The following is a 26,920-nucleotide window of genomic DNA, read 5'->3' as shown; positions in this document are numbered from 1 at the left end:
TGTAGAAATAGAGAGTACATTCCTCAATCTCATAAAAACCATCTATGAAAAGCCTACAGCAAATATCATTCTCAATGGGGAAAAGCTGGAAGCCTTTCCCTTAATATCAGGAACACGATAAGGATGCCCACTCTCGCCACTATTATTTAACATAGTACTAGAAGTCCTTGCAACAGCAATCAGACAACAAAAAGGGATAAAAGGTATCCAAATCGGCAAAGAAGAAGTCAGAAACATCTCTCTTCGCAGATGACACGATACTCTATATGGAAAACTCAAAAGAATCCACTCCCAAACTATTAGAAGTTATAGAGCAATTCAGTAATGTGGTGGGATACAAAATCAATGCTCAGAAATCAGTTGCATTTCTATACACGAATAATGAGACCGAAGAAAGAGAAATTAGGGAATCCATCCCATTTACAATAGCACCAAAAACCATACGTTACCTTGGAATTAAGTTAACCAGAGACGTAAAGGATCTATATTCTAGAAACTATAGCCGGATTTCGAGCTGTACTACAAAGCTGTGATCACAAAGACAGCATGGTACTGGCACAAAAACAGACACATAGACCAATGGAACAGAATAGAGAGCCCAGAAATGGACCCTCGGCTCTTTGGGCAACTAATATTTGATAAAGCAGGAAAAAACATCCGGTGGGAAAAAGACAGTCTCTTCAATAAATGGTGCTGGGAAAATTGGACAGCTACATGCAAAAGAATGAAACTTGACCACTATCTCACACCATACACAAAAATAAACTCCAAATGGATGAAAGACCTCGATGTGAGACAGGAATCCATCAAAATTCTAGAGGAGAACATAGGCAGCAACCTCTACGACATCGGCCAAAGCAATCTTTTTCATGATACACCCCCAAAGGCAAGAGAAACAAAAGATAAAATGAATTTATGGGACTTCATCAAGATTAAAAGTTTCTGCACAGCCAAGGAAACAGTCAGAAAAACTAAGAGGCAGCCCACGGAATGGGAAAATATATTTGCAAATGACACTACAGATAAAGGACTGGTATCCAAGATCTACAAAGACCTTCTCAAACTCAATACACGAGAAACAAATAAACAAATCAAAAAAAGGGGAGAAGATATGAACAGACACTTTTCCAATGAAGACATACAAATGGCTAACAGACACATGAAAAAATGTTCAAAATCATTAGCCATCAGAGAAATTCAAATCAAAACCACACTGAGATACCACCTTACGCCAGTTAGAATGGCAAAAATTGACAAGGCATGAAACAACAATTGCTGGAGAGGATGTGGAGAAAGGGGATCCCTCCTACATTGTTGGTGGGAATGCAAGTTGGTACAGCCACTCTAGAAAACAGTGTGGAGGTCCCTTAAAAAGTTAAAAATTGAGCTACCCTGTGACCCAGCCATTGCACTACTGGGTATTTACCCCAAAGATACAGACATAGTGAAGAAAAGGGCCATATGCACCCCAATGTTCATAGCAGCATTGTCCACAATAGCTAAATCGTGGAAGGAGCCGAGATGCCCTTCAACAGATGACTGGATTAAGAAGTTGTAGTCCATATATACAATGGAATATTACTCAGCTATCAGAAAGAACAAGTTCTCAACATTTGCTGCAATATGGATGGCACTGGAGGAGATAATGCTAAGTGAAATAAGTCAAGCAGAGAAAGAAGACAATTATATGATTTCTCTCATCTATGGAACATAAGAACTAGGAAGATCGGTAGGGGAAGAAAGGGATAAAGAAAGGGGGGGTAATCAGAAGGGGGAATGAAGCATGAGAGACTATGGACTCTGAGAAACAAACTGAGGGCTTCAGAGGGGAGGGGGGTGGGGGAATGGGATAGACCAGTGATGGGTAGTAAGGAGGGCACGTATTGCATGGTGCACTGGGTGTTATACGCAATTAATGAATCATCGAACTTTCCATCAGAAACCAGGGATGTACTGTATGGTGACTAATATAATAAAAAAAAAACCACATTAAAATAAAAAAATAAATAAAAGAAAATGGTTTCCTACAGACACACAAAATACCCAACCCGGAGAAAGATGAGGGACATCTGGAGCACAAAGGATTTCAGACCATGAGGAGGAGGAACTTTTTTCTCTCCCTTAAGATGGATATGTTGTAAAAGACAGGGAAAGCTACCAGCAGAGTTAGAAACAGTGAACCACGGTAAGAGACGTCTTTACGAAAGCCATTTCATTTTGTTCTTGTGGGCATACACTTAAAATTGATATTCACGACCATCTTCTCCCAGACGCAGATGTTCGGTAAATTCTCACTGAGCAGAGAGTGCCTATCGTACCCTCCAATCAACAGGGCCTACAGCACAAAGTACTTGATCGAGACTCTCTACTGCTACCTGGTGGCAGCATACACACACTCAAAAAGCGAAATAAGAATACTTCCAGGGCTCTCACGCAAAATACCGTGACTCCGTAGTGCTATGACAAAGGTCATCCATGAGAAACAGATCATTCAGGAAAACAAGAATCTATAATGAGAAACCCACTGGGAAGGGGAAAAAATGTCATTTTCAAAATGGCCCGATCATGAAAATATAGCTTCTGAAAAAGTCGAAAAAATGTTTTTGTCTCACTGGTACAGTGAACTGCTAGACTTTACAGTCTGAACAATAACCCACAAAGGAATCTAACATCTCACCGATGCCTTCAGAAGTCACTCATGATGTCAGAAGACAGTGGTTTTCAACAGTCTATTTATTAAAGTCCATGAAGTAAGGTCTAATCTATGACCGAATGGAAGAGTGTGCCTCAATATCCCTCAGCACAGCCACGCCTGCACTATGTTTGCACTGAGCGGGCAGAGCTGGTCTCCATTCTGCCACCTCAGGTTGAAGCCAGGTGTTCCAGTTTTAGACCAACCGCTCTTGGTCGATGGGAAGGAAAAGAGATACAGTGAGACACGCGGCTGACCATCATCCGCGACCTGACCTGCTCTTTTAACCTCCTGCTCAGACATGACTTGATTGCGTGATGAGCCGTGAAGACATGAGTGGAAGCAGAGCTGCCCACCTCAGCAATAACACAGGCTGTCCTACTCCAGTGCTCCCAGCAAAAAAAAAAAAAAAAAAAAGGTAAGGGATGGAAAAGTATATTCCCTAGAAACCCACATTATTTGGACAAGCTTTTAAGTCAGGGAAAAAACAACATAAGAGTCATTCTTGCTTCATCACAGTGTCTGATTTTGCCAAATTCTCTCCCACCAAGTGCACACCACATTTGTGGAAGCAAACGGCTGTAGGCATGTGAATCAGGCTCTAGTTCTCTGTGAGTCAGACAGCTGTGTGTAACACCTTCTCTGATGGATCTATATTTTTAAAAACCTTTACAGTCAAGAGAGATCAAAAGCTTCCCTGGGGTTGAAGTGACAGCCCAGGATTGTTTATGAAATCTGAGGGAACCAGAACCCAGAGTAGAAAATAGAAGATAGTACTAATTCAGACTCATGCTACTGAAATGTATCCTGTTAAGAGGTGAACACGTAATCTGGGTAAGAAGATGTAAAATAATTTTTAATTACGCAAGTGATATAAGACTGTATTCTTCTCTTTAAGAATTGTTTTAAGTATTGGAATATTCTAAGTAAAGCTAAGATCACTCCCCCAAAGCACCTATCTTGTCTAAAAGAAGCATTGTTTTTTCATGTTTTCACTTTGGGGTGTATCCTCTCAAATCTTAAGAAAATGTGTACACACACACCTGCAGAAATATACAGTTTACGTGTGTGTGTGTGAGTGTTTATGTTTGGTATCAATAAACAATATACTTTCCATGTTGATACTGCAACCCAACAATATCTTGAAATGGTAATTTTTGTGGCTACTTTTTCCATTCCATCACTTTACTAACACCTCCTACACAGATATCTCCAAGTTGACTTGAAAAGAACACAGGTAGTCTAAGGAGGAATGAGAAGAGGACAAAAAATAATAAAAATAAGGTGCCTGTACGCACGCATGCATGTGTGCGTGTGTGTGTACGTGTGAGTGTTTTACTGCTCAGAAATCAAATGGGAAAACCCTAAGAGAAGCAAAACAAGTGAAGAACTTAGGCATAACGATGCACCAGGGAGAAAGAATAGAAGGAAAGAAAGATGACAATTATGGCTTCCCCAAAGCCTTTCACAATGCTATCGTCCAAGAATAACACTGGGTTGATGCTTTAAGGGTCTGACACAGAAGTCACTTAAACGTCCATGAATGGCAGATAATGTCTGTGAATGACAACCTCAACATCTATGAACTGACACTCGTGCCTTTAACATTAGGAACACAACAGGGAGCAGTGTGGACCATGGTACATCAGTGTGCCCGGATGGGAAAGCCACTGGTACCCAGCTGCAGCCAACGACTGCTATGACCACGGGTCAGCTAGTAGTCAGATGTTCCCATTTTTAAAGAGAAGCAGGATTCCTGTCTCACACTGAGGTCTTTCATCCATTTACTTTATCTCTATGTATGGTATATGAGAATGGTCAAGTTTCATTCTTCTGCATGTAACTGTCCCATTTTCCCAGCACCATTTACTAAAGAGACTGTCTTTTTTCCACTGGATATTTTTTCCTGCTTTATCAAAGATTAGTTGACGATAGAGTTGAGGATCCATATCTGGCCACAGCAACCTCTTTCAAGACACGTCTCCAAAGGCAAGGGAAACAAAAGCGAAAATGAACTTTTGGGACTTCATCAAGATAAAAAGCTTCTGCACAGCAAAGGAAACAGTCAACAAAACAAAGAGGCAGCCCATGGAATGGGAGAAGATATTTGCAATGACACTACAGATAAAGGGCTGGTATCCAAGATCTATAAAGAACTTATCAAACTCAACACCCAAAAACAAATAATCAAGTCAAAAAATGGGCAGAAGACATGAACAGAAACTTCTCCAAAGAAGACATACGAGTGGCACATGAAAAAGTGTTCAACATCATTAGCCATTAGGGAAATTCAAATCAAAACTACATTGAGATATCATGTTACACTAGTCGGAATGGCAAAAATTAACAAGGCAGGAAAGAACAAATGTTGGAAAGGATGTAGAGAAAGGGGAACCCTCTTACTCTGTTGGTGGGAATGCAAGCTGGTGCAGCCACTTTGGAAAATAGTATGGAGGTTCCTCAAGACCTTAAAAATAGAATTACCCTATGACCCAGCAATTGCACTACTGGGTATTTATCCCAATGATACAGATGTAGTGAAAAGAAGGGGCATCTGCACCCCAATGTTCAGAGCAGCAATGTCCACAATAGCCAAACTGTGGAAGGAGCCAAGATGTCCTTCAACAGACGAATGGATAAAGAAGATGTGGTCCATATATACAATGGAATATTACTCAGCCATCAGAAAGGATGAGTACCCACCATTTGCACTGACATGGATGGAACTGGAAGGGATTATGTTAAGAGAAATAAGTCAAGCAGAGAGAGACAATTATCATATGGTTTCACTCATATGGGGAACATAAGGAATAGCATGGAAGACATTAGGAGAAGGAAGGGAAAAATGAAGGGAGAGGGAAATAGGAGGGGGAGATGAACCATGAAACACTATGGACTGCGGGAAACAGACTGAGGGTTTCAGAGGTGAGGGGGGTTGGGGGATAGTTTGGCTGGTGATGGGTATTAAGGAGGGCACGTTTTGCATGGAGCACTGGGTGTTATATGCAAACAATGAATCATGGAATACCACATCAGAAACTAATGAAGTACTGTATGGTGACTAATGTAACATAATAAAAAAATAATAAAATAAAGAGAAGGAGAAAAAAAAAACCCGGCACTTCAATGTTACAATTCTTGATTTTTAAAAGTCAACCATTTAAAACTCAAAATTTCAAAGCAACTGTGCAGCCCATCCCTTGGCTGGTCACACTGCAGGCTCAACAGGAGCATGGGACAGGGGTCTGCGACCAGAACATTCTCTCACAAATACCTATGTGGCACACAGGCAGTGCTTTCTGAAGGCATTGGGTGTTTGTGTAGGTAAAGCCATTGCTGGCAAGGAGGGCTACTTGCTTTCCTCCATTTCCATTTAGAAGGAGTTCCCGAAGAGGGATGGGACAAAATGACCCACTGAAACACCCTTTCCTTTTCTCACATCTGAGGTATTCTGAATTTTATCAGAAGGACTTTCACACTGTGTCACCTTGGAAGTATTATCGGCCAGTACGCTTCATATCGTCTGCCTGAGGAAAGATGCACTGGGATTCACCCAGAGGGGGGCACAGGCTCGCGGTTACGCGCAAGGAGAGTTCTGAGGAGGGTCCCTTGGGACAGTGGCTGATGAGTGCGTGTAAGGAGACACAACTGAGAAACAAAGAAGGAAGGGAAGGGACAAGCCTCCGTCTTCTCTGCCATGCTCTGCCAGGAAAGAGAGGGCACGCACAGCGGCACGGCACCGGATTCAGATGGGGACTGTTTAACCACGGATCGTTTTCACCAAACTCCATCTAGGGGTTTAACTGAACACGCCCGGAGTCTACAAACGTGAAAACTACCTCGCCCTGTAAAAGTGAAGTTGTTTCTTAACTAGTGGGGCTGAGAAGCGGACACTGGAGAGAGCTGAACAATGTTTAGGAACCCACTGGCATGATGGAAAGATCAGTGATCCATGCTCTGTGCAAAAATGATTACTGACGACTTTGCGGGACACACTCGGTGTCGTGGAAACTCAAGACGTGCTCGGGCTCAGAGGCAGGGCGCTGACGAAGAGGCTCAGCCTACCTTGAAAATGAAATCAGCCATCAGCGGTCCTGGAATCTTAAAGGTCTGCCTCTCTGAGCCCCTCTGAAATTCAATGGTGGTGTTTTCTAGGACAAACACTCCCGGGCTGTTAAAGCTGTGTTCTTTTTTGCTTCCTTGAAGTGTTTTTGATTCAATAACTAAAATTTAAAAAGAGAATTTAAATGAGAGGACTGTCTTCAAAGCATTCTATTTCAAAAAATAATTCACTACCTGTATCAGCATATGATAGCAGCACAGTATCAAGATACCCACTTGCTGTACATTGACTCAGATCGGTGGAATACACATGTAAGCTTTTTAGTTGTCCAGAGCGACACTGGTCAGGTCCAATGAGGTCTACTCAACTCTTTGGAGCCATTTCTACAATAAGAGGAAAGAGAGAATGCCTCTTTCTTCATACTTTTTCATGAGGCCTCTATTATTCAAAGTAAAGATATGTTACTCCTTTTATCATCCATTGAGAAGATCTTAAACCCAGCCTTTTATTTAGACAAAATCACCATGAGTTTTGAAGTTGATTTTTTTTTTAAAAAAATACACTTTTTGTATTGAAATAATCAGAGATTCGCAGGAAGGTGCCAAAATAGTAGAGAGGTCATATGTACTGTTTATCCAGTTTTACCCAAAGGAATGGTTACATTTTACGTAACAAGAGTACAATATCAACGCCAGGAAATAACCACTGGTACAACGTGAGCACCTGTACCACGTTCAACGGCACCTCTCACACATCAGCGCGATCAAGATACAGAACTGTTACATCACCACAAAGACCTCTGTCCTGCACGTTACCACTTTATTCACATTTGCTTTTATATGAACAGAAGGGCTTTTAGATCTCCTACGGAAAAATGTCCACAGTTTAACCCAGATAGCATTTCTACTTTATTTAAATGATTTTTCTTTCCTTCCTTTTTTTCCCCCTTTCATTTTGTAAATATCACCATCCTTACTGGACCTGATCTGAGGTTGAAAGAGGCAATTCTTGAAAAAAAAAAAAAAAGCAAAGCTAGGGGTTGGAGCACCTGCATTTCTGACCGCAGCTCTGTCTCTATGCCTTGGGTTTTCACTGCCTCATTTCTAAAACGTGGCGTCAGAGCAGACAATCCCGCAGGTCCTCTTCTACTCTGAAACCTACGCTTGATTTACAGATAATTAGTGGCTGTTTGACCACCCTGAACAAAGGACACAACAGAACCCGAACCCCAGGAAAGCTGATAAAACATAACAAAACCGTCGGGCAAGGGGGGCTGCCATCTGCATGCCACTATGCTTGGCTGTTTCCCTTTGATTTCTCTCTGCCCTTGGAGCATCTGCAGGAATCCATGCATCCTGGACAGACTGCGTAACAGGCATTAGGAGACAACCCTGATTATGCCTGACAGGCAGGCTGGGAACTTTTCTGGGAAAATTCGAAGGCTGGACATGAGCTCCTTGATCTGCAGGAGTCATTAGCGGTCGAAGAATACTGCTGGCTACTCTTAGGCACACAAAACCCCAACCACGTTGGCCCTGATCTCCATGACCACAGATTTTTGGAAAGTGTGAGATTAAATTCATTTCCTAGTTCCAATGAAGATATAAAACTGAGTGTTATAAAGTGAGCTGTCAGTAAAAATGAGGTGGGGAGCTGGAGATGGTAAGAAGGCCCTCCCCTGGGTGGATTAGTCCTCTAAAGGAAAGGAGACGCAGTGAGCATTCCGACCATATCACGACACAGAGTGATGCTGGACAAAATCCACCCCCACAGAAGCCCGGCAAAACACTGAGCTTCTAGACTGAGGTTCAGCCTGAAATGAGCTAACTAAATTCAAATAGTGTTCTGTGCTCGGCATTAGCCTTCTGGACCACAGCATCCCGAGTGCCATCGGACTGCAGAACTACTGTGGGGTGTCAGCATCTGGGAGGAAGGGAAGACCAGCAGGACAGCCACCCTCTAAAATCAAAGGCCGGCATTTCTGTTAGTCTAGTCCTGGTGTTTTGTGTTTTGGTGTCGTCTAGTCCATTACTTTGGACAGCATCCAAGACCTTTAGTGGCAAAGACAAGAGAACTCAAGGAGCAAAACCAGTTTTCAAGTGCATGTGAATTATCCAAGTCCAATATCCAACCATCCATATGCTTGTGATAAAATGTCTTCAATGCAATGATTTCAAAGAGGCTTCCAGCTCTGTAGGTCACAAACACCAGTTGCATATATAGGAAATAGAAGGCGGGGGCTCTGACCTCTGTTGTGTAATGGGGTCAGAAGTGGGCGAATAAAGACAGGGGAAGTGATCTGATGAAGGTGGAGTTCATTGATACAAATGGTTCTGACAACTGGATTGACAAAGCCAATGTGATGAATCTCTGGGTGAGGCCGAGGCCAGCGGAGTTTTTCAAAAGTTGTCATTTTTTGCAGACGGTAAATTTGCCTCTCCTTAGTGCCTATGCCCCTTAAAATAAGTGACAGAATAAGGGTTGGTGAAAAGCAACAATTCAGATGATGCACTGACTTATAAATACAGGTTTGTTTTATTAATTTCTAGCATTCCACTGTATTCGACTGCAGCCCTATGGGGATAATGTATAATTCATGGCTCGTGAGACCAGCACACACGGTCCTTGAGCTCTCAGAGCCTTCCCAGACCCCTCTACGGTTTCTGCAGCAAGAGGGTTCATGCTGGGTGGAGACCCCAGGAAGCCCATAAGCACACCCACCACTGTGGACAGCCGAGGGTATGGACCTTCCTCCCTGCTGTCCACTGCTGACTTCTTCCTCCTCCTCAGGCCCTCTTGAATCCCCCAAATTTTCAGAACTTGAGTCTATGATGGTGCCTTTAAGTATTTGGATCCATCGCAGTTGTTAATAAAAGCAATGATGACTACGAAGATGAGGAAGGCATCCTGGAGCTTCCAGAGGAAGGGTGTGCAGGAGAAGTACCGTCCAGGCTTCCTTCAGAAGAGGCGGCCTCCTGCTAACCATCCCGAAAAGGCTCCTTGCAGGCTGAGGCCCAGAACTATCGTTAGGTAAACACATAACGAGCATTCGGCACAGCGAAGTCACTTATAAATACACCAAACCGAGGCTTGGAGTCGAGTGGTATTTTCCAGCACATGCCATCGTGATCCAGTGTCCACGTGCTTTGGGCAGTAGGCATCTGTGTTTGTATTTTTAGAGTTGACCCTTGAACAACATGGGTTTGAACTGTGCAGGTCTGCTGATAGAGGGATTTTTTTTTTCCTAAACACAGTCCAGTTTTGTAAATGTATTCTCTCTTCCTTATGACCTTCTTAATCCCATGTTCTTCTGTCTAGCTTACCTGCTTGTAAGAATACTGTGTATAATACAAATAACATACAACATACGTGTCAACTGACTGTTTATGCTGTCAGTAAGGCTTCTGCTCAACAGTAGGCTGTTAGCAGTTAAGCTTTTGGGGAGAGTCAGGGCACCTGGGTAGATTGGTCGGTTAAGTGTCTGCCTTCGGCTCAGGTCATCATCCTGGGGTTCTGGGGTCGAGCCCAATATCAGGCTCCCTGCTCAGCGAGCCTTCCCCTGTGCAGGCACATGTGCTCTCTCTCTCTCTCTCTTTCTCAAATAAATAAAATCTATTTAAAAAAAAAGGTTTTGGGGGAGTCAAAAGTTTTATACACATTCTCCACTGTGCAGAAGTTGGCACCCCCAAGCCCCACATTGTTCACAGGTCAACTGTATATGTCTGTATATGGTCATCAACAGGCCCTTAGAGGACAAGAAAAACCCCCAAACAGCAACAACAGAATGATTCTCCCTATCAACAAGGGAGGTTTTCAGTTTATGACATCTTGGCCTCTCAACTCTATTGCTAATCAAACACATTTAATGCTGAAGTTTTGCCACAATAAAATCTCTTTGGCAGGAATCCTCTTACGGCTTCTATTTTTGAAGTTTTAGGGAAATTTGGGACAATGCAGTTGGGACAGTGCTGGGGCCAGGTGTGGGACAGGACTGGAAGTTTAGGATCTTCACACCTCTAGAAAATAGGTTAAGAGAGACATTCCGTTCCATGGCAAAGAGAGTGACATTAACATTACTGGGTGTACTCAGTTCTTCATGATGGAGCCTTTTGGAGGGTTGTAGTTAATACAGATTTTAAAAGAATGATTTATTACAGCAAAGTAAGCTTTATTTCAGGAATATATCTTTGTTTCAAGTAAAAAATTAAGGAAACAGTAATATAAATCAAGAAAATAAAACTATGTCTATATTTAGATGTTCAGAAATGTTAACTAAACCCTTTGTAAACGAAGCCAGTTCTATTCATCATCAGAGAAGGATAACTTTCGGGAACCCTTCCAGAGCCAACTACAGGACGGTTCAGAGGAGAAGTATTCCAAGCAACGGTTCTGTCACCTTTGGAGCAATGGGAACATTTTTGAGCCCTGTTCTTGGAACAGTGCCAGTTTTGAGTATAAAGTCATATTTAATAAGCCAGAACATATTTGCATGTAAATGAATATTTTGCCTCCAAGTATTCATCTTTGTTTATTCTGTTTACTGTCTATGTATTCTGGTTTTGGAACTTACAAACCTAGTTTTGGAGCTGAATTTTGGGAATCGCCTTCGCATCATGAGGAAATTGGGCCCAGCCACTGAATATTTCTTTAAACATCTTTTTGAAATGCCATAAAATCCACATGCCATTAAATTCGCCATTTATAACCCAGTTTAACGATTTCAGTATATTCACGGAGTTGTGAAAACATCACCATGATCTAAGTTTAGAACATTTTTGTCATCCCCAAAAGAAACGCTATACCCACGGGCAGTCATGCCCCCATCTCCCCACCAACCCGACTTCCCCCAGCCCCAGGCAACCACCAAGCTACCTTCTGTCTCCCTAGATTTGCTTTTTCTGGACATTTTATATAAATGGAATCATATGTGGCCTTTTGCAACTGGCTTCTTTCACTCAGCACCGACCATCCATGTGGTAGCCTGTGTCGTGCTCCGTTCTCTGTTACAGCTAAATGATACACCACATTGTCGTATTTTATTCATCCACCAACTGATGGACATTTGGGTTGTTTCCACTTTATGGTTATTACGAACAACACTACTAGTAAGATTCAGTACTTTGTATTTTTGAATCCCAAACTGTATGTTCCAATGTGATTCCCTCAAATGATTCACAAAATTTGGATCTGAATGTTTTTTACCTGTTTTCAAAAACCAAGTTCACGCTTGTAAGGATGAAGATTTACTCTCACCAAGAGCTATAGGCTTTAAGCCATTTTAAAAAGCTTAGAAAATGCTGGGCACCTGAGTGGCTCAGTTCCTTGAGCGAGGGCCTTTGGCTCAGGTCATGATCCTGGAGTCCGGGGATCGAGTCCTGCATCGGGCTCCCTGCTCAGCACAGAGTCTGCCTCTCCCTCTGACCCTCCCCCATCTCATGCTCTGTCTCTCTCATTCTCTCTCTCTCAAATAAATAAATAAAATCTTTAAAAAATAAATAAATAATAAAAAGCATAGAAAATGTTTTGATGTTTCCTTACATAGAAAGCCTTGAATGCAGTGACCATTATAGGATTGTAAGCATTTTAGTATTTTAGTTAAAAAAAAAAAAATTGGTCACACCCTTTTAGTCATAATTGATAAAATAAAGGGTAAAAAAAAAAAAAAAGAGTTTCAAACAATGGTTCATGCTTACTGCCCCAAAGATGTTCTCTTGCTTCTCTGATCATGATGTACTACAGAATTTCCTGTTTTTTCAAGATTTTAATCTCCATTATTGGTGATCTTAGACATTTTTACTTAAACATTTTGACATAAACTTTCCTCAAAGAACATTACTGGCGGAATATTAGTACTGAATTCAAAATATGCAAATAGACACGCACACACACACACACACACTTAAAAGCTACCAAAAACATGATGCTTGTGACCCAGAGAAAATTTTACAAGTCAAAAATCTAGAGTGGTGGCTCAGGAAAAAAAAGAGAAAAAAAGAAGAAAAGGCAATCTATGTAGCACTTTGATCCACTGGACCTTGATTTGTGTAGCTTTTAAAATAGCTGTAAGTATTGTTTTGTCCTTTTCGGGAAGAGATGGCTGAACTCAGCAAGCTTCTTCAAAGCCAGGGAGCCAGTCTTGGCAGAGACGAATTCTCCTATGAAAGAGACTAAGAAAGTCCTGCTTCTGGCCACAAGGAGACCTTGGGAAAGAAACAGACAAACTCCACTATTTCCTGTTCTGTTAGGTCCTAAGAGACCAAAAAACAAAGAGGAGATGCCATCTGATTTCGGCCAAAGAAACAATATAGTGGCAATCTTCTATCATTTCAAACTCCATATTCTGGAAAACCAGTGTTTATTTTCGCTGCCCCTGGACCTGAAGTTGCAATGTGTTGGCAACAAAGCTTATACTTTTCAGCTATAATCACTGATATGGTTCTGTGTTTTAAAAAAAAATTTATTTTTGCCCCAAACTTTTAAAATCTCTAGAAAACTCTTGAATACTATTCTACTCTCCCCATAAAAATAGTTTATTTCCCGTACAACTTGATTTCCTCTCCCACAAGGAGGTTAATTCCGAGCTGGTGTATTTCCAAGCACTGGGGCATGAGAACAGGAAAATCGGAGTATTGGTCATTCCCTACTGATATAAATGATTTTGGAGTGGCTGCCAAAATCCTTGAGGTATTTTCCTACCTACCCATTAACACAAAGAAAGATTTTTTTTTTTTTTTGGCTAAATAAACTATCAGGAAACAAAAACATGTTAGGATTAAATTGTACTTACAAAGATGTGCGGGTCCTTTCACTGTAATTCTTACACTTCGACTTCCCAGAGGAACAGCAATTATATTTTCTTCCCCTAGGAAAGAATGCAAGACAAATGTAGTCAAATGGTCAAAAGGCCTATCAAGATAAGCAAGTCAATCAAAAGAGGAGCACTTGCCAAGGGTTCTTGAACTCCACTTCCATCATACAGTCAAGAAATCTCTGGAAAGCACCTACTGTGTATAAGCCATAGTCATACTACTCATAATTTCATTAAACGCATCTTTAAAAAACATTAAAGAAAAGTTTAAAATGAATCCACTGGCCTACCACCTCAACTGCCTTCCTCCCCCAGGCCTCCTGATGTGCTTTGATGAGGGGCTGGGGGCAGGGGCCTCAAAGTAGGGCCCTTGGGCCAAATCTGGCCACAGGCATTCACTTAAGGCTGCTTTACCCTACCCTGAAGGTAGAGTTGAGTAGTAGTAACCAAGACAACAAGGCTCACAAAGCCTAATCCATTTACTATCTAGTCCTACACAGCACAAAGTTTGACGACCCTGGCCTAGATCATTACCTTGGGGCAATCCTAGTCTTCAGAGATGTTTTTTGCTTTCATGCTGTTACACATTCTGAAATTAACTTTCATGGCTTCATAATAACCTAGGCTCATATATAAAATTTACCCCAGTAGTCCCCGATTTAAACATTAAGCCTGTTACTAAATGGAATTAGCATATTATCAATAATATGAATTACTTTCAAGCAGATGTTGTTTTTGTTTGTTTAACTTAGGGAGAACAAATTTCTTGGATAAATTCTGGGGCAAAATTGTTGGATCAAAGGATGTTACTACGTTTGCTGACTTGTTTATAAGTTTTTATTAGATAAAAATATCTGCTTATTATTGAAAATTTAAAAATGCAAATAAGCAAGAAGATAAAATAAAACTATTTCTAATCCTGCTGCCCAGAGATCACTTCTAAAACTCAGATAAATATTCTTTCCAAATTTTCTGTTTGTTTATTCCTAACATGCATACATGCAAAATACATGCATACATGCAAAATACACACATGCATGCATACACGCAAAAAACACAAAACAATGGACAGCATTTAAATGTCCACCATTATAGGAGAGATTAAACAAACAATGGTATTTCTGTACTAAGGAATACTCTACGCCTGATAAAAGTAATGATAAGAAGCTATAGGGCTTGATGTAGAAAGCAAGCCAACATACATACTGATGAATAAAAAAGAAAGTTAAAAAGCAATATATATGGGCAATGATTTCTTGGATATGACACCAAAAAGCACAGGCAATACATGAAAAAATAAATAAACTAGACTACATCACAATTAAACTTTTGTGCATCATAAGATACTATCAATGGAGTAAAAAAGCAACCCATGGAACGGGAGAAAATGTTTACAAATCACATATCAGATAAAGGGTTAGTATCCAGAACATATAAAGAACCTGTACTCAACAACAACAACAAACAAACAACCCAAAGTAGAAATGAGCAAAGGACTTGAACAGACATTTCTCTCAACAGAATATACAAATGGTCAATACATCCATAAAAACATGCTCAACATCACTAGTCTTTAGGGAAATGCAAATCGAAACCATAATGAGATCTCACTTCACATCTATTAGGATGGCCAACATCAAAAAAAAAAAAAAAAAAAAACAAAACCAGAAAATAATACTCAGGATGAGGAGAAATTGGAACTATAGTTCTATATTTTTTGTTTTGGATAGTGACAATGCACTGATGAGTTACTTTTCGAATACAATATTCAAAAGCTAAAAACATTTTTTATAAAAGAAGGTAGAAAATGAAAAAAAAAAAAAAAAAAAAAGGACCAGGGCCCAAAAGTTTTACTGGGTGAGTTTTGCAAAATCTTAAGTAACAGGTAAGCACATGAAAAGATTGAAAGGTTCTCAGAAATGTACAACTAAAATAACTCAGATACCCAAACCAAACACAGAGAGCACAAAAATAAACAGATAAACCTCATATAATTATGACTATGAATATATAAAAATAATAAATAAAACAAAGCAAATTAATTCCAGAATTCTATCATAAGAATTATACATCATGAGTTAACAGAATATATTCTAAAAATGAATTACTGACAACATAAAACTTGTTAATGTAACTGGTTGTATTAACAGATCAAAGAAGGTAAACATTATCATCATTTAAATTAATATAAAAAGGTGTCTGATAATACAGTATACATTATAATAAGATTCCTATTAAAGCCAAGGATAGAAAGAAACAGCCTCAATTTGATAAAGAATCAGAAGCCATGAGCAGATTTCATGGTGAAACATTAGAATTACTTCCATCATAGTAACAAAGCAAGGATTATCATCACCATCTTTTCCATACTCTTCTGGAGATCCTTATCTTATTCAATGTAATTAGAAAATAAATAACTTATAGGAATATATGTTAGAAAAATTTTTAAATACCATTATTTGTAAATTGTCAAGTAAAACTTCAAGAAGAAAAAATCTATTACAGGCCAATATCCCTGATGAATATAGATGCAAAAATTCTCAATAAAATACTAGCAAACCAAATTCAATAGCACATTGAAATGATCATTCACCACAATCAAGTAGGATTTATTTCCTGGGACTCAAGAATGGTTCAACATATATATTTATATATGTGATACATTAATAGAATGAAAGAAAGAATCCTATGATTATCTCAATAAAAACAGAAAAAGCATTTGACAAACTTCAATATCCACTCATGATAAAAACTTTTAGCAAATTAGGCATAGAACAAACATATCTCAACATATTAAAGGCAATATATGACAGGCTCACAGCCGGCATCATACTCAATGGTGAAAGGTTGAAAGCTTTTCCTCTAAGATCAGGAACAAAAAAGACTCCCATTCTCACCACTCCTATGCAACACAGTCCTGGAAGTCCTATCTAGAGCAATAAGGCAAGAAAAAGAAATAAAAGGTATCAGAATTGGAAAGGAAGAAGTATAATTGTCTCTATTTGCAAATGACATGATTTTTTATAAAGTTGACCCTTGCACAATGCAGAGGTTAGTGGCAAAAACCACTCAAGCCATCAAAAATCTGCACATAACTTCCCTCAAAACTTAACTGCTAATAGCCTAATATTGACCAGAAGCCTTACCGATAACATACAGTTGATGAAGAGATATTTTGTATGTTATATGTATAATACACTGTATTCTTACAATAAAATAAGCTAAAGAAAAGAAAATGTTTTCAAGAAAGTCATAGGGAAGAGGAAATACATTTACAGTGCTGGACTGTATTTATCACAAATAAAAATCTACATATAAGTAGACCATGCAGTTCAAACCCATCGTTGTTCAAGGGTCAACTGTATAGAAAATCCTAAAGGCTTAACATAAAATTAACATACAAAAATCAGCAGCATTTCTATACACTAACAATAAATCTTCTGGAAAAAAAGTAAAGAAATTGATCCCATTTACAAGAGCATCAAAAACAACATTTAGGGATAAATTTAACTAAGGTTTGAAGGATCTCTACTCTGAAAACTGCAAGACAGTGATGAAGGAAATTGAAGAAGTTACATATAAATATAAAGGTATCTTATGTTCATGGACTGGAAGAATTAATATTGTTAAAATGTCAGTACTACCAAAGGCCATCTATAGATTTGATGCAATCCCTATTCAGATTTTAATAGCATTTTTTACAGAAGTAGAAAAATACCCTTAAAATTTACATGGAATCACAAAAGACCCCAAATAGCCAAAGAAATCCTGAGAAGGAAGAACAAAGCAGGAGGCATCAAACTTCTTGTTTTGAAGCTATATTTAAAAAGCTACAGTTTCTAAAACAGTGTGGAATGTTGGGGCACATGGGTGGCACAGTGGGTTGAGTGTCAAACTAGTGGTTTCAACTCAGGTCGTGACCTCAGGGTTGTGAGATCTAGCCCCCCCCCTTCCCATTGGGCTCTGTGCTCAGTACTGAGTCTGCTCAAGACTCTGTTTCTTGGGGCACCTGGGTGGCTCAGTTGGTTAAGCGTCTACCTTCAGCTCAGGTCATGATCCCAGGGTCCTGGGATCAAGTCCCACATGGGGCTCCCTGCTCTGCAGGGAGCCTGCTTCTCCCTCCCTCTCTGCCTGTCACTCTGCCTACTTGTGCTCTCTCTGTGTCAAATAAATAAATAAAAGACTCTTTCCCTCTGCCCCTCCCCTCCATGCGCTCTTGCTCTTGCTCTCAAATAAATAAATAAATATTATTTTAAAAAGTGTGGTGGTAGGTCATAACAACAACAAAATAGGCCAATGGAAAAGTATCAAGAGCCCAGAAATAAACCCAAGCACATACAGTCAACTAACGTTTGACAAGGGAGGCAAGAATACTCAACAGAGAAAAGACAGTCTTTTCAATAAATATGCTGGAATAATAGTTTTTTTCAAATGTAAAAGAATGAAATTGGACCCATATCTTACACCACTCACAAAAATTAACTTGAAATAGATTAAAGACTTGAATGTAAGATATGAAACCATGTAACTCCTAGAAGAAAACAGGAATACATGCTCCTTGACATGGGTCTCGGTAATGATTTTTTTGATGTAACACCTAAAGCACAAGCAACAAAATAAAATATCAACAAATAGGACTACATCAAACTAAAAAGCTTTTGCACAGCAAAAGAAACCATCAACAAAGTGAAAAGACAACCTATGGAATGGAAAAAAGTATATGCAAACCATATATCTGATAAGGGGTTAATATCCAAAATTTATAACAAACTCATACTACTCAATAGCAAAACAAACAAAGGAAAACCCCAATTTATTTTATTATTATTATTTTTAAAGATTTTATTTATTTGACAGAGATAGAAACAGCCAGTGAGAGAGGGAACACAAGCAGGGGGAGTGGGAGAGGAAGAAGTAGGCTCATAGCGGAAGAGCCTGATGTGGGGCTCGATCCCATAACGCCGGGATCACGCCCTGAGCCGAAGGCAGACGCTTAACCGCTGTGCCACCCAGGTGCCCCTATTTTATTATTTTTTAATGCTTTTTTATTATATTATGTTATTCACCATACAGTACATCCCTGGTTTTTCATGTAAAGTTCGATGATTCATTAGTTGCGTATAACACCCAGTGCACCATGCAATACGTGTCCTCCTTACTACCCATTACCAGTCTATCACATTTCCCCACCCCCCTCCCCTCTGAAGCCCTCAGTTTGTTTCTCATAGTCCATAGAAAACCCCAATTTAAAATGGGCAAAGAAGAACCTGAGCAGTCATATCTCCAAAGAAGATATACCAAAGGCCAATAGTATGTGAAAAGATTCACAACATTACTAGCCATTAGGGAAATGCAAATTAAAACTACAATGAGATATCACCTCATGCATGTTAGAATGGCCATAATCAAAAAGACAAAAGATAACAAATGCTGGGATGGATTACGATAAAAGGAAACTTTTATGCACTGTTGGTGGGATTATAAATTGGAACACCCACTGTGGGAAACAGTATGGAGTATCCTCAAAAAACTAGAGCAGTTATATGATCTAGCAATTCCACTTCAGGGAATATATCCAAAGGAAATGAAAACACTAACTCAAAAAGATATCTGAACCTGCATGTTCTCTGGCATATTTACAATAGCCAAGACATTGAAACAACCTAAGAGTCCATCAATGGATGAAAAGATATAAGTTGTGGTATATATGTATACAATGGAATATTACTCAGCCATTAAAAAATGAGGAAATCTTATCATTTGCAAGAACATAAATGGGCCTCAAAGGCATTACGCTAAGTAAAATAAGTCAGATGGAGAAAAACAAATACTGTATGATTTCACTTATATGTGGAATATAAAAACCAAACAAAACAAGAACAAACTCATAGAAAAACAAATCAGACTGGTGGTTACCAGAGGCAGAGGGTGGGGGGAGGAGGAATTGGAAGAAAGTGATCAAAAGGTACAAACTTCCAGTTATAAGATAAAAAAGACTAAGGATATAATGTACAATAGGATGACTATAGCTAACAGTGATGTATAATATATAGGAGAAATTTTCTCATCACAAGGAGGACTTTTTTTCCTTACTCCTTTTCTTCTTTCTTTTTATTGTATCTATATGAGAAGATGGATGTTAGCTGAACATACTATGGTGCTCATTTCACAATATATTAAGTCAAACCATCATGCTGTATTCCTTAAACCTATACAGTGATGTTTGACACTTATTTTTCAATAAAACAGGGGGAAAAAACCTATAACCTCCAAGAAAGTTCAGAAAGTATCCTGATATTTAAAAAACTGCTTTCCTGTATTTTAATTAATAATTAATTGTATATTTGTATAATATTTAATTGTATATTTTAACTATCTTTTATAGCTATATATTATACTTATATAAATGTTAATATATTAATATACAATATTTTACATATATATATATTCCAATATTTATTCTTAGTGTGTCTCCTGAAAAGCCAATAAATATTAACCAACTCAATAACAACGAACATCCTTGTATTCATGTGGTGTCTCCAAATACCATTTCTCACTAAAAAGAACCAGGGCTTCTTTAAAAGTGGTTCAATCCAGGTCTGGGTCAGAAAATGAACTAGATAATCCTAGATTTTTGTTATGGAATAATAAAAGTAAGGGAGCTCCCAAAGACATGAGTCATGTGAACTGAACTAAAGTTATGTGAAAGGACTTCAGAGTCAACATAAAAGGTATCCAACTGGGCAAAAATATGACAATTTGAACATTAATAAGAATAATAACTGCAATGAAGTGAATCACATGAAATGTGTTTAAATCCTCAAGTCCTTAATCACACTAGAAAAAAATCATTGGTCACATTCTGAGGATGCTAAAAATCAGCTCATTGTTTTGAAAATTGATTAATAAAGACAAAAAAATAATGCATTTACCATGCCTTTCTACACAAATTATACTTCAGGGGAACCAAATAGTTGATGAGGTGAAGTTTTTCTTTATAGAAGTATCCAAGCTGACAAATGAAGGACTGATATATTGTCATCATTTAAACATTCATTATCCATAGCTATAGCATCACAGTAAGACAGAAAACCATACATTATGTGCCTCTTAATATGATGCAATAGGGGAAGTATATAACACCAACTTTAAAGTATTCTTATCAAAACAAACACATCTTAATATGATCAAGCCTTTATATCTAACAACCTACTCACAGGAAATGTAGGGTACAAAGGCACATACTAAACCACATCATGGAGAAAAATATAGATTATGGGAAAACCTGTAAAACAAATGAGCAGTTTCCTTAAAAAATAAATATCAAGGGGAAAAAAGACATACTTATAATTAAAAACAAATTAACAAATATAATTAAGGATAAAAAGAGAGGAGGACGTACTTATAATTTAAAAAAAAAGAATTAAGAGCCATAACATACAAATGCAACGTACAGATCTTATTTAGAGACTAATTTGAATAAGCAAGCAAAAATGATGGAGTAAGGAACTCTGGAAACCACTCCTTCATGAAAACAACTAGAAAAAATGGTCAGAATCAACATTTTCAAAATTCTGGAAATTAACTAAGGCTTGCAGGATTCTGGGCAGAATTTATTCAAGAAAAACACTCCGTAAGAACAACAAATTTTATGGCATTTTAAATTGCCTAGTCCCATAATCCCCCATTCTCAGCCTCCACTGTAACCTTGAAAACCAACATCCCATAGTCATTGTGCAAATCAGCAGCCTGGAAGATGCTGCAGGAACAGATTATGGTTGGAGCTCCTTCAAAGCTCCAAGTCTCGACTGTCATTATTTGACCTGAACGATGGTTCCTTGGAAGACCTCACTCACAAAGCTGTCTTTATTTTACCTACCTAGGAGCTTGCCCAGTACAAACAAGCTTTTCCCGAGGGGCATTCATCCAAAACAATCAGAGGCAATTGTTTAACATTGAGGCTGCCCAAGGTGGTAGATAACAGTTGAAAAAAACAACAAGCTATCCAAAAAGCTTAAAAGGAAAAGCTGGGGAATAGAGACGTCCACAGGGGGCTTTGAAAAGCTCCAACATACTCCTGGGAATCTAGAAGGCCACACATATGTGGAAGACTGTGCATGCTCAGGGCTGTGTGCATACTCAGAAAAGACCTGAGAAAGAACTAAATTGTCACCTCTGGCTGACCTTGAGACTCTGCAACAAGCAGGAAGTGAAGGCTATATTAGAGTTGTCAACTTCTTGGTTGAGTGTTGAACTGTGCCTTAACATACACACAGAGCCTCTTAGCAAAGACTTGTTTTTAGACTTTTAAGTCTCTATCCAATCATTAGCTGACCACTAAAACAACTGAGCAGAGACTTCAATAGCTACATGTGACAAAGAATACAGACTTTACAAAATGTGGTTTAGAAAATTACTTAACACACAGGAGCAACAAACAATAACAAACTCTGGTGGGGGGGGGAGAATTTGATTTCCAGATATGCAACATTATATTTACAATGTCCAATTTTCAACAAACAGTTACAAGACCTACAAAAGAACAAGAAAGTATGGCCCATACACAGGAAAAACAAAAGCAACCAATAGAAACGGTCTCTGAGGAAGCCCAGACTTGGAATTTTAGACAAAAGCTTTAAATAAACTATATTAAATACGCTCAAAGAACTAAAGGAAACCACATTGAACAAATAAACTATAAGATATTACTTATGAGATTATCTGAGAAAAATGAACACAGACTGAACATTTGATGACATTAAGGGACTACTGTTAATTTTTAGATCTAATAATGGCTTTGCAATTATGTTTTTATTTTTTTATTTTTTATTTTTTTTAAAGATTTTATTTATTTATTTGACAGAGATAGAGACAGCCAGCGAGAGAGGGAACATAAGCAGGGGTAGTGGGAGAGGAAGAAGCAGGCTCCCAGCGGAGGAGCCTGATGTGGGGCTCGATCCCAGAACACTGGGATCACGCCCTGAGCTGAAGGCAGATGCTTAACGACTGAGCCACCCAGGCGCCCCAATGCAATTATGTTTTTAAAAAGAGTCTTAATTTCCGAAATAAAGGTCTAAGATTTAAACTTATACTCTAGATAAATATATACAAAAATAAAACAGGAATTGTGTATGATTGCCACACAAAGTTTAACTTCAAGGCAAAAATACATTAAATAAAGGAAGTTCACTTCATAATAATCTAGGGAATAATTCAGCTATCATGACCTTCATATATGCTTCATATAAATGGTACTAAAATATGTGAAGCAAAATCTATAAGAAGGAAAGGAAAAATGGGAGAAAATGCCTATTAATAATAAGACAATAATACACATCTTTCAAAACTTGATGGATATAATATATGAGAAGGTATTTCATAGAAAATTAATTAAAAATAACTCATAAACATAAGAAAATTCTCAGATTTATGGAAAATTAATATAATAAAAATACACTTAAAAGTTTTAATGCAACCTTTTAGCAAATTACAAAGACTGACAACACCCTACATTGGAAAAACTGCAGAAAACAGTTGCTAAAACTACGAGTGGGAGTGTAATCAGCAGCATGTTTGTGAAAGGCAATTTGGCAATATCAACCAAAAATTTTAATATGCATCCCATTTGATTCTTGAACCACCTTCTCCAGAACTTTTCCTGCAGAAGAAAATCTTACAATTGTGCAAAGATAGATGTTTAACATACTTTACAATACATACATAAATTCAGAACTCTTTACAATGTTCACTGCAGCATTTTTGAAATAATAATGGACATTGGAAGCCACATAAACATTAATGAATGGAGGGTTTGTTAAATAAAAGTTGACATATTCACCAGAAAGACTGAGACAGTCTATGTATACCAACATAGAACTAGGTCTACAATACAGTGTGAAGTGACAAAGACTATTTAGGATGGTAAATACAGCATGTATGTCTGTAGACACACACACCGTCATCTCACTAGTGCATCTCTGAGGTTTAGGAATATGAATGATTTTTGTGTTGTTCCTTATGAATTTTCTGTGTTTTCCAAATTTTATATAATAAAAATGTATTGACTTTATTCTACAATGTTATTTTTAAAAATTTATTTAAAAATTGCTCAGTTAATTGTCCAGTGGCTTCGGATTTTAAGATGGCATTTATAACATTAGAGGGTGACAAGGATCTCCAAGTAAAGTCAGATTGACTACAATTCTTAATAAGCTGAGGCTGGCCAACACGTTAAGGACAACAACCAAAACTATGCACTTCATTGGTATTATTTAAGGTAGAAGAGTCAAAAATATTATATTGATGAATGACACAGAGTGCAGACAACTTTTGACTTTTTATTTGCTTCTGACTTCTCTGTCAAGAAATACTTGTATTTAAAAGTAATAAAAATTTATCAAATCACTATGTTGTACACCTAAAACTAATATAACACTGTGTGTCAACTACACTAAATTAAAAAATAATAATAATACCAAAGTAGCACATTATAATTATCTGAAAATTTTCTTCCAAAACCTTGCTCAGAACTAATGAAATTCTGGTGATGACTATTGTTAACACCACTGTATGATACATTTAAAAGTGGCTAAGAGAATAGCTTCTAAAAATTCTCTTGGTATAATTCACTAGCTATTCCTCATTTTTAAAAAACCTCCCTGTAAATAAAATAAAACAAATATTTGTAATGTGATTTTAAAATGCCAATAATGGGCACCTGGGTGGCTCAGTCAGTTAAGCATCTGACTCTTGATCTCAGCCCAGGTCTCAATCTTGGGGTTGTGAGTTCAAGCCCTGTGTTGGGCTTCACACTGGGTGTGGAGCCTACTTAGAAAAGAATGCCAGTAATATGATTAATACACTTTATGCTTAAATATTAAAAATGCTGCTGCTTGAATAGAGAGATGACAGGATGTTAATTACCACCGTTTGATTTAGGATCTTTAGGGAGACTGGCCAAGTAACCGGGCAAGAAAAAAAATAGTCTAAGCATTAGAAATCAGGAGGAAATTAATATGTGCATACCTCATTTTACTGCACTTTGTAGATATGTTTTACTTTTTTTTTTTAAAACAAATTCAAAGTCTGTGGCAACCCTGTATCCAGCAAGTCTACTGGCGCCATTTGACCAACAGCATTTGCTCACTTTATATCTAGTGTGTCACATTTGGTAATTCTTACAATATTTCAAACTTTTTCATTACTTTTATATTTGTTTTGGTGATCTGTGATCAGTGATTATGACTCATTAAAGGCTCAGATAATAGCATTTTTTAGCAGTAAAGTATTTTTAATTAAGGTATAAACTTCAAGATAGAATGCCATTGCTCACTTCATAGACTACAGTGTAGTGTAAACATAACTTTGATACGCACTGAGAAACCAAAAATTCATTTGACTCACTTTATTGTGATCCTCACTTTATTGCAGTGATCTGGAGCTGAACCTCCAATATCTCCTAGGTGTGTCTATGTCCAAAAGTTAGTAGCTTTCAGAAATACCAACCATAATCAGAAAACATAATGGATGAAAATATCCCATTTGCAACGGCAAGAGAAAAAGATAGAATACCTCTGAATAAACTTTTTAAGAATGAGCATGACCTACAAAAAGAAAATGTTAAATCCCTCTCTGACATAAAAATGGCTTGAGAAAATGAAAAGGAAAAGATTAATTCATTTGACATAAAAATTAAACATCAAATTGTCAAAGACAGAAAAAAGTACAAAAAAACTAAACATAAAATTGTCAAAGAAAAAAGTACAATTATAGACAGTTTCCTTAATATACAAAGAGTGCTTACAAGTGAATAAGAAAAAAAGACATAAATTAACAAGAAAATTGGCCAAAGGCTTGAAAAGTAGTTCAAAGGAAAAAGAATTAAAATGACAAGAATCTTATGAAAAGATGCCCAACTCACTGGTAATCACAGAAATGCAGGTTGAAAACAAGATACATTTAATTTATCCTATTAGTAAAAATGAAATGCTCTTACAAGTTTTAATTTGTGAAGATGGCAATAAATCTTATTGGAGGAAAAATTAGCAGTATCTTTGAAAAATAAAAATATATAATCAAAGATAAACTTGTGTAGATTGAACAAGCACAGCAAAACTAAGAAAACACTCTAAATGTTCATTAATATGGGTCTGGTTAAATAAATCATGGCATGTTTTTCTAGGTTAACATTTTAAGAAGCTATAGTAGACTTTTGAGAACGAACAGGCCAACAAGCTCAGTGATAAAATTAAGTTGTAACAAGAATTATATGTAATTATCAATTGTGTACAGCCCTCAAATGCATAAATGTATGGAAGGTTTGTGTTATATTAAGCACAGACACTACACACCAAGCTTGTAAAGATTCTGAAAGAGTGCTAAACCCAAGTGATGTGCCCAACGAGGTTTTCATCAGCTCAGAAAAGCATTCCAATGTACATGCATTTTCAAAACACATTTTTATTATGTATATAACATGCTACGTGTTTACTGCAGAAAATTTAGAATATCCAGGCAAAGAAAATAAGCAAGTCATGAATGAATCACAATGCCAATATGTTATCATATTAGTGTGTTTTGTTCTTTGGGTGGGGGAAATGGTTGAGTATGTACAATATATATTAATAATTTATTATGGTAAAATTAAGGAATTTTTTTGGTAAAAATACAAAAAGGGACAGAAGGATAGAAAGTAGAAGGTTAAAGTTATCCCCTATGACCTCACAAACTTCAAACCAATGCCATTCTTTAGAGGTATAATTATTAGTAGTTGCTTGTATTAGAGCTATTTGCTGTGTGTGTGTCTGTGTATGTGTTTCAAACCACCACCCACTGACAGTTACAAACGCGAGTGACACTCTGAGACCAGAACCCCTGGCATTTGATTTTTGCCAGAATGCTCAAATCTGGGACCGAATGTTCTTCTGTGTAGAAGACAACGAATCCCCAGTTGTCCACAGTATTAAGCTTGGAGAGAAATGCACATTGTAGGGCAGCTGGGCAAGGTTTGGAAAGAGGTGGCGGGGGCAACCTGTAAGAAACCACTGTTAAGGATTTAATGTCCTCAGCATTATGGGAAAATAAATCTATACTATAAAGCGTTAAATGTCTTTTCCTAAAGTGCAATCCCCTCCCATTTCTGTAACTCTCCCATACAGTTTGATAACATCTGTACAAGTCTCGGTGATACTTTTATAGGGCATTACCTCCCAGAAGCACCTGGAGAACTGGTTATAACACAGATTCCTGCCCTACCCATAGAAATCCTGACCCAGAAGTTTGGGGTGGAACCCAAGAACCTGCCTATCCAGCAGCCTCCCAGGAGGAGCTGACCCTTGGCGCTTGTGAGCCCTGTTTT

General features: G+C 38.0%; 1 protein-coding gene across 1 annotated transcript in view; it reads right to left on the bottom strand.

The window, feature by feature from the left end:
• ADAMTSL3 (ADAMTS like 3) overlaps window positions 1-26,920 on the bottom strand; it is a 333,594-nt gene that overhangs the window by 148,798 nt on the left and 157,876 nt on the right. The window contains exons 8-9 of the mRNA XM_040642874.1: window positions 13,543-13,617; window positions 6,758-6,915 (exon numbers count right to left, since the gene is read on the bottom strand). Of these exons, the coding sequence (XP_040498808.1) occupies window positions 6,758-6,915; window positions 13,543-13,617 (233 nt within the window). The remainder of the gene's footprint in view (window positions 1-6,757; window positions 6,916-13,542; window positions 13,618-26,920) is intronic.

The sequence above is a fragment of the Ursus maritimus genome, unplaced genomic scaffold, assembly GCF_017311325.1.
Source record: "Ursus maritimus isolate PB19 unplaced genomic scaffold, ASM1731132v1 scaffold_27, whole genome shotgun sequence".
In the NCBI taxonomy this organism is placed as follows: Eukaryota; Metazoa; Chordata; class Mammalia; order Carnivora; family Ursidae; genus Ursus; species Ursus maritimus.
The sequence above is the reverse complement of the archived record's forward strand: the minus strand, read 5'-3'. Positions and strand labels throughout refer to the sequence as shown.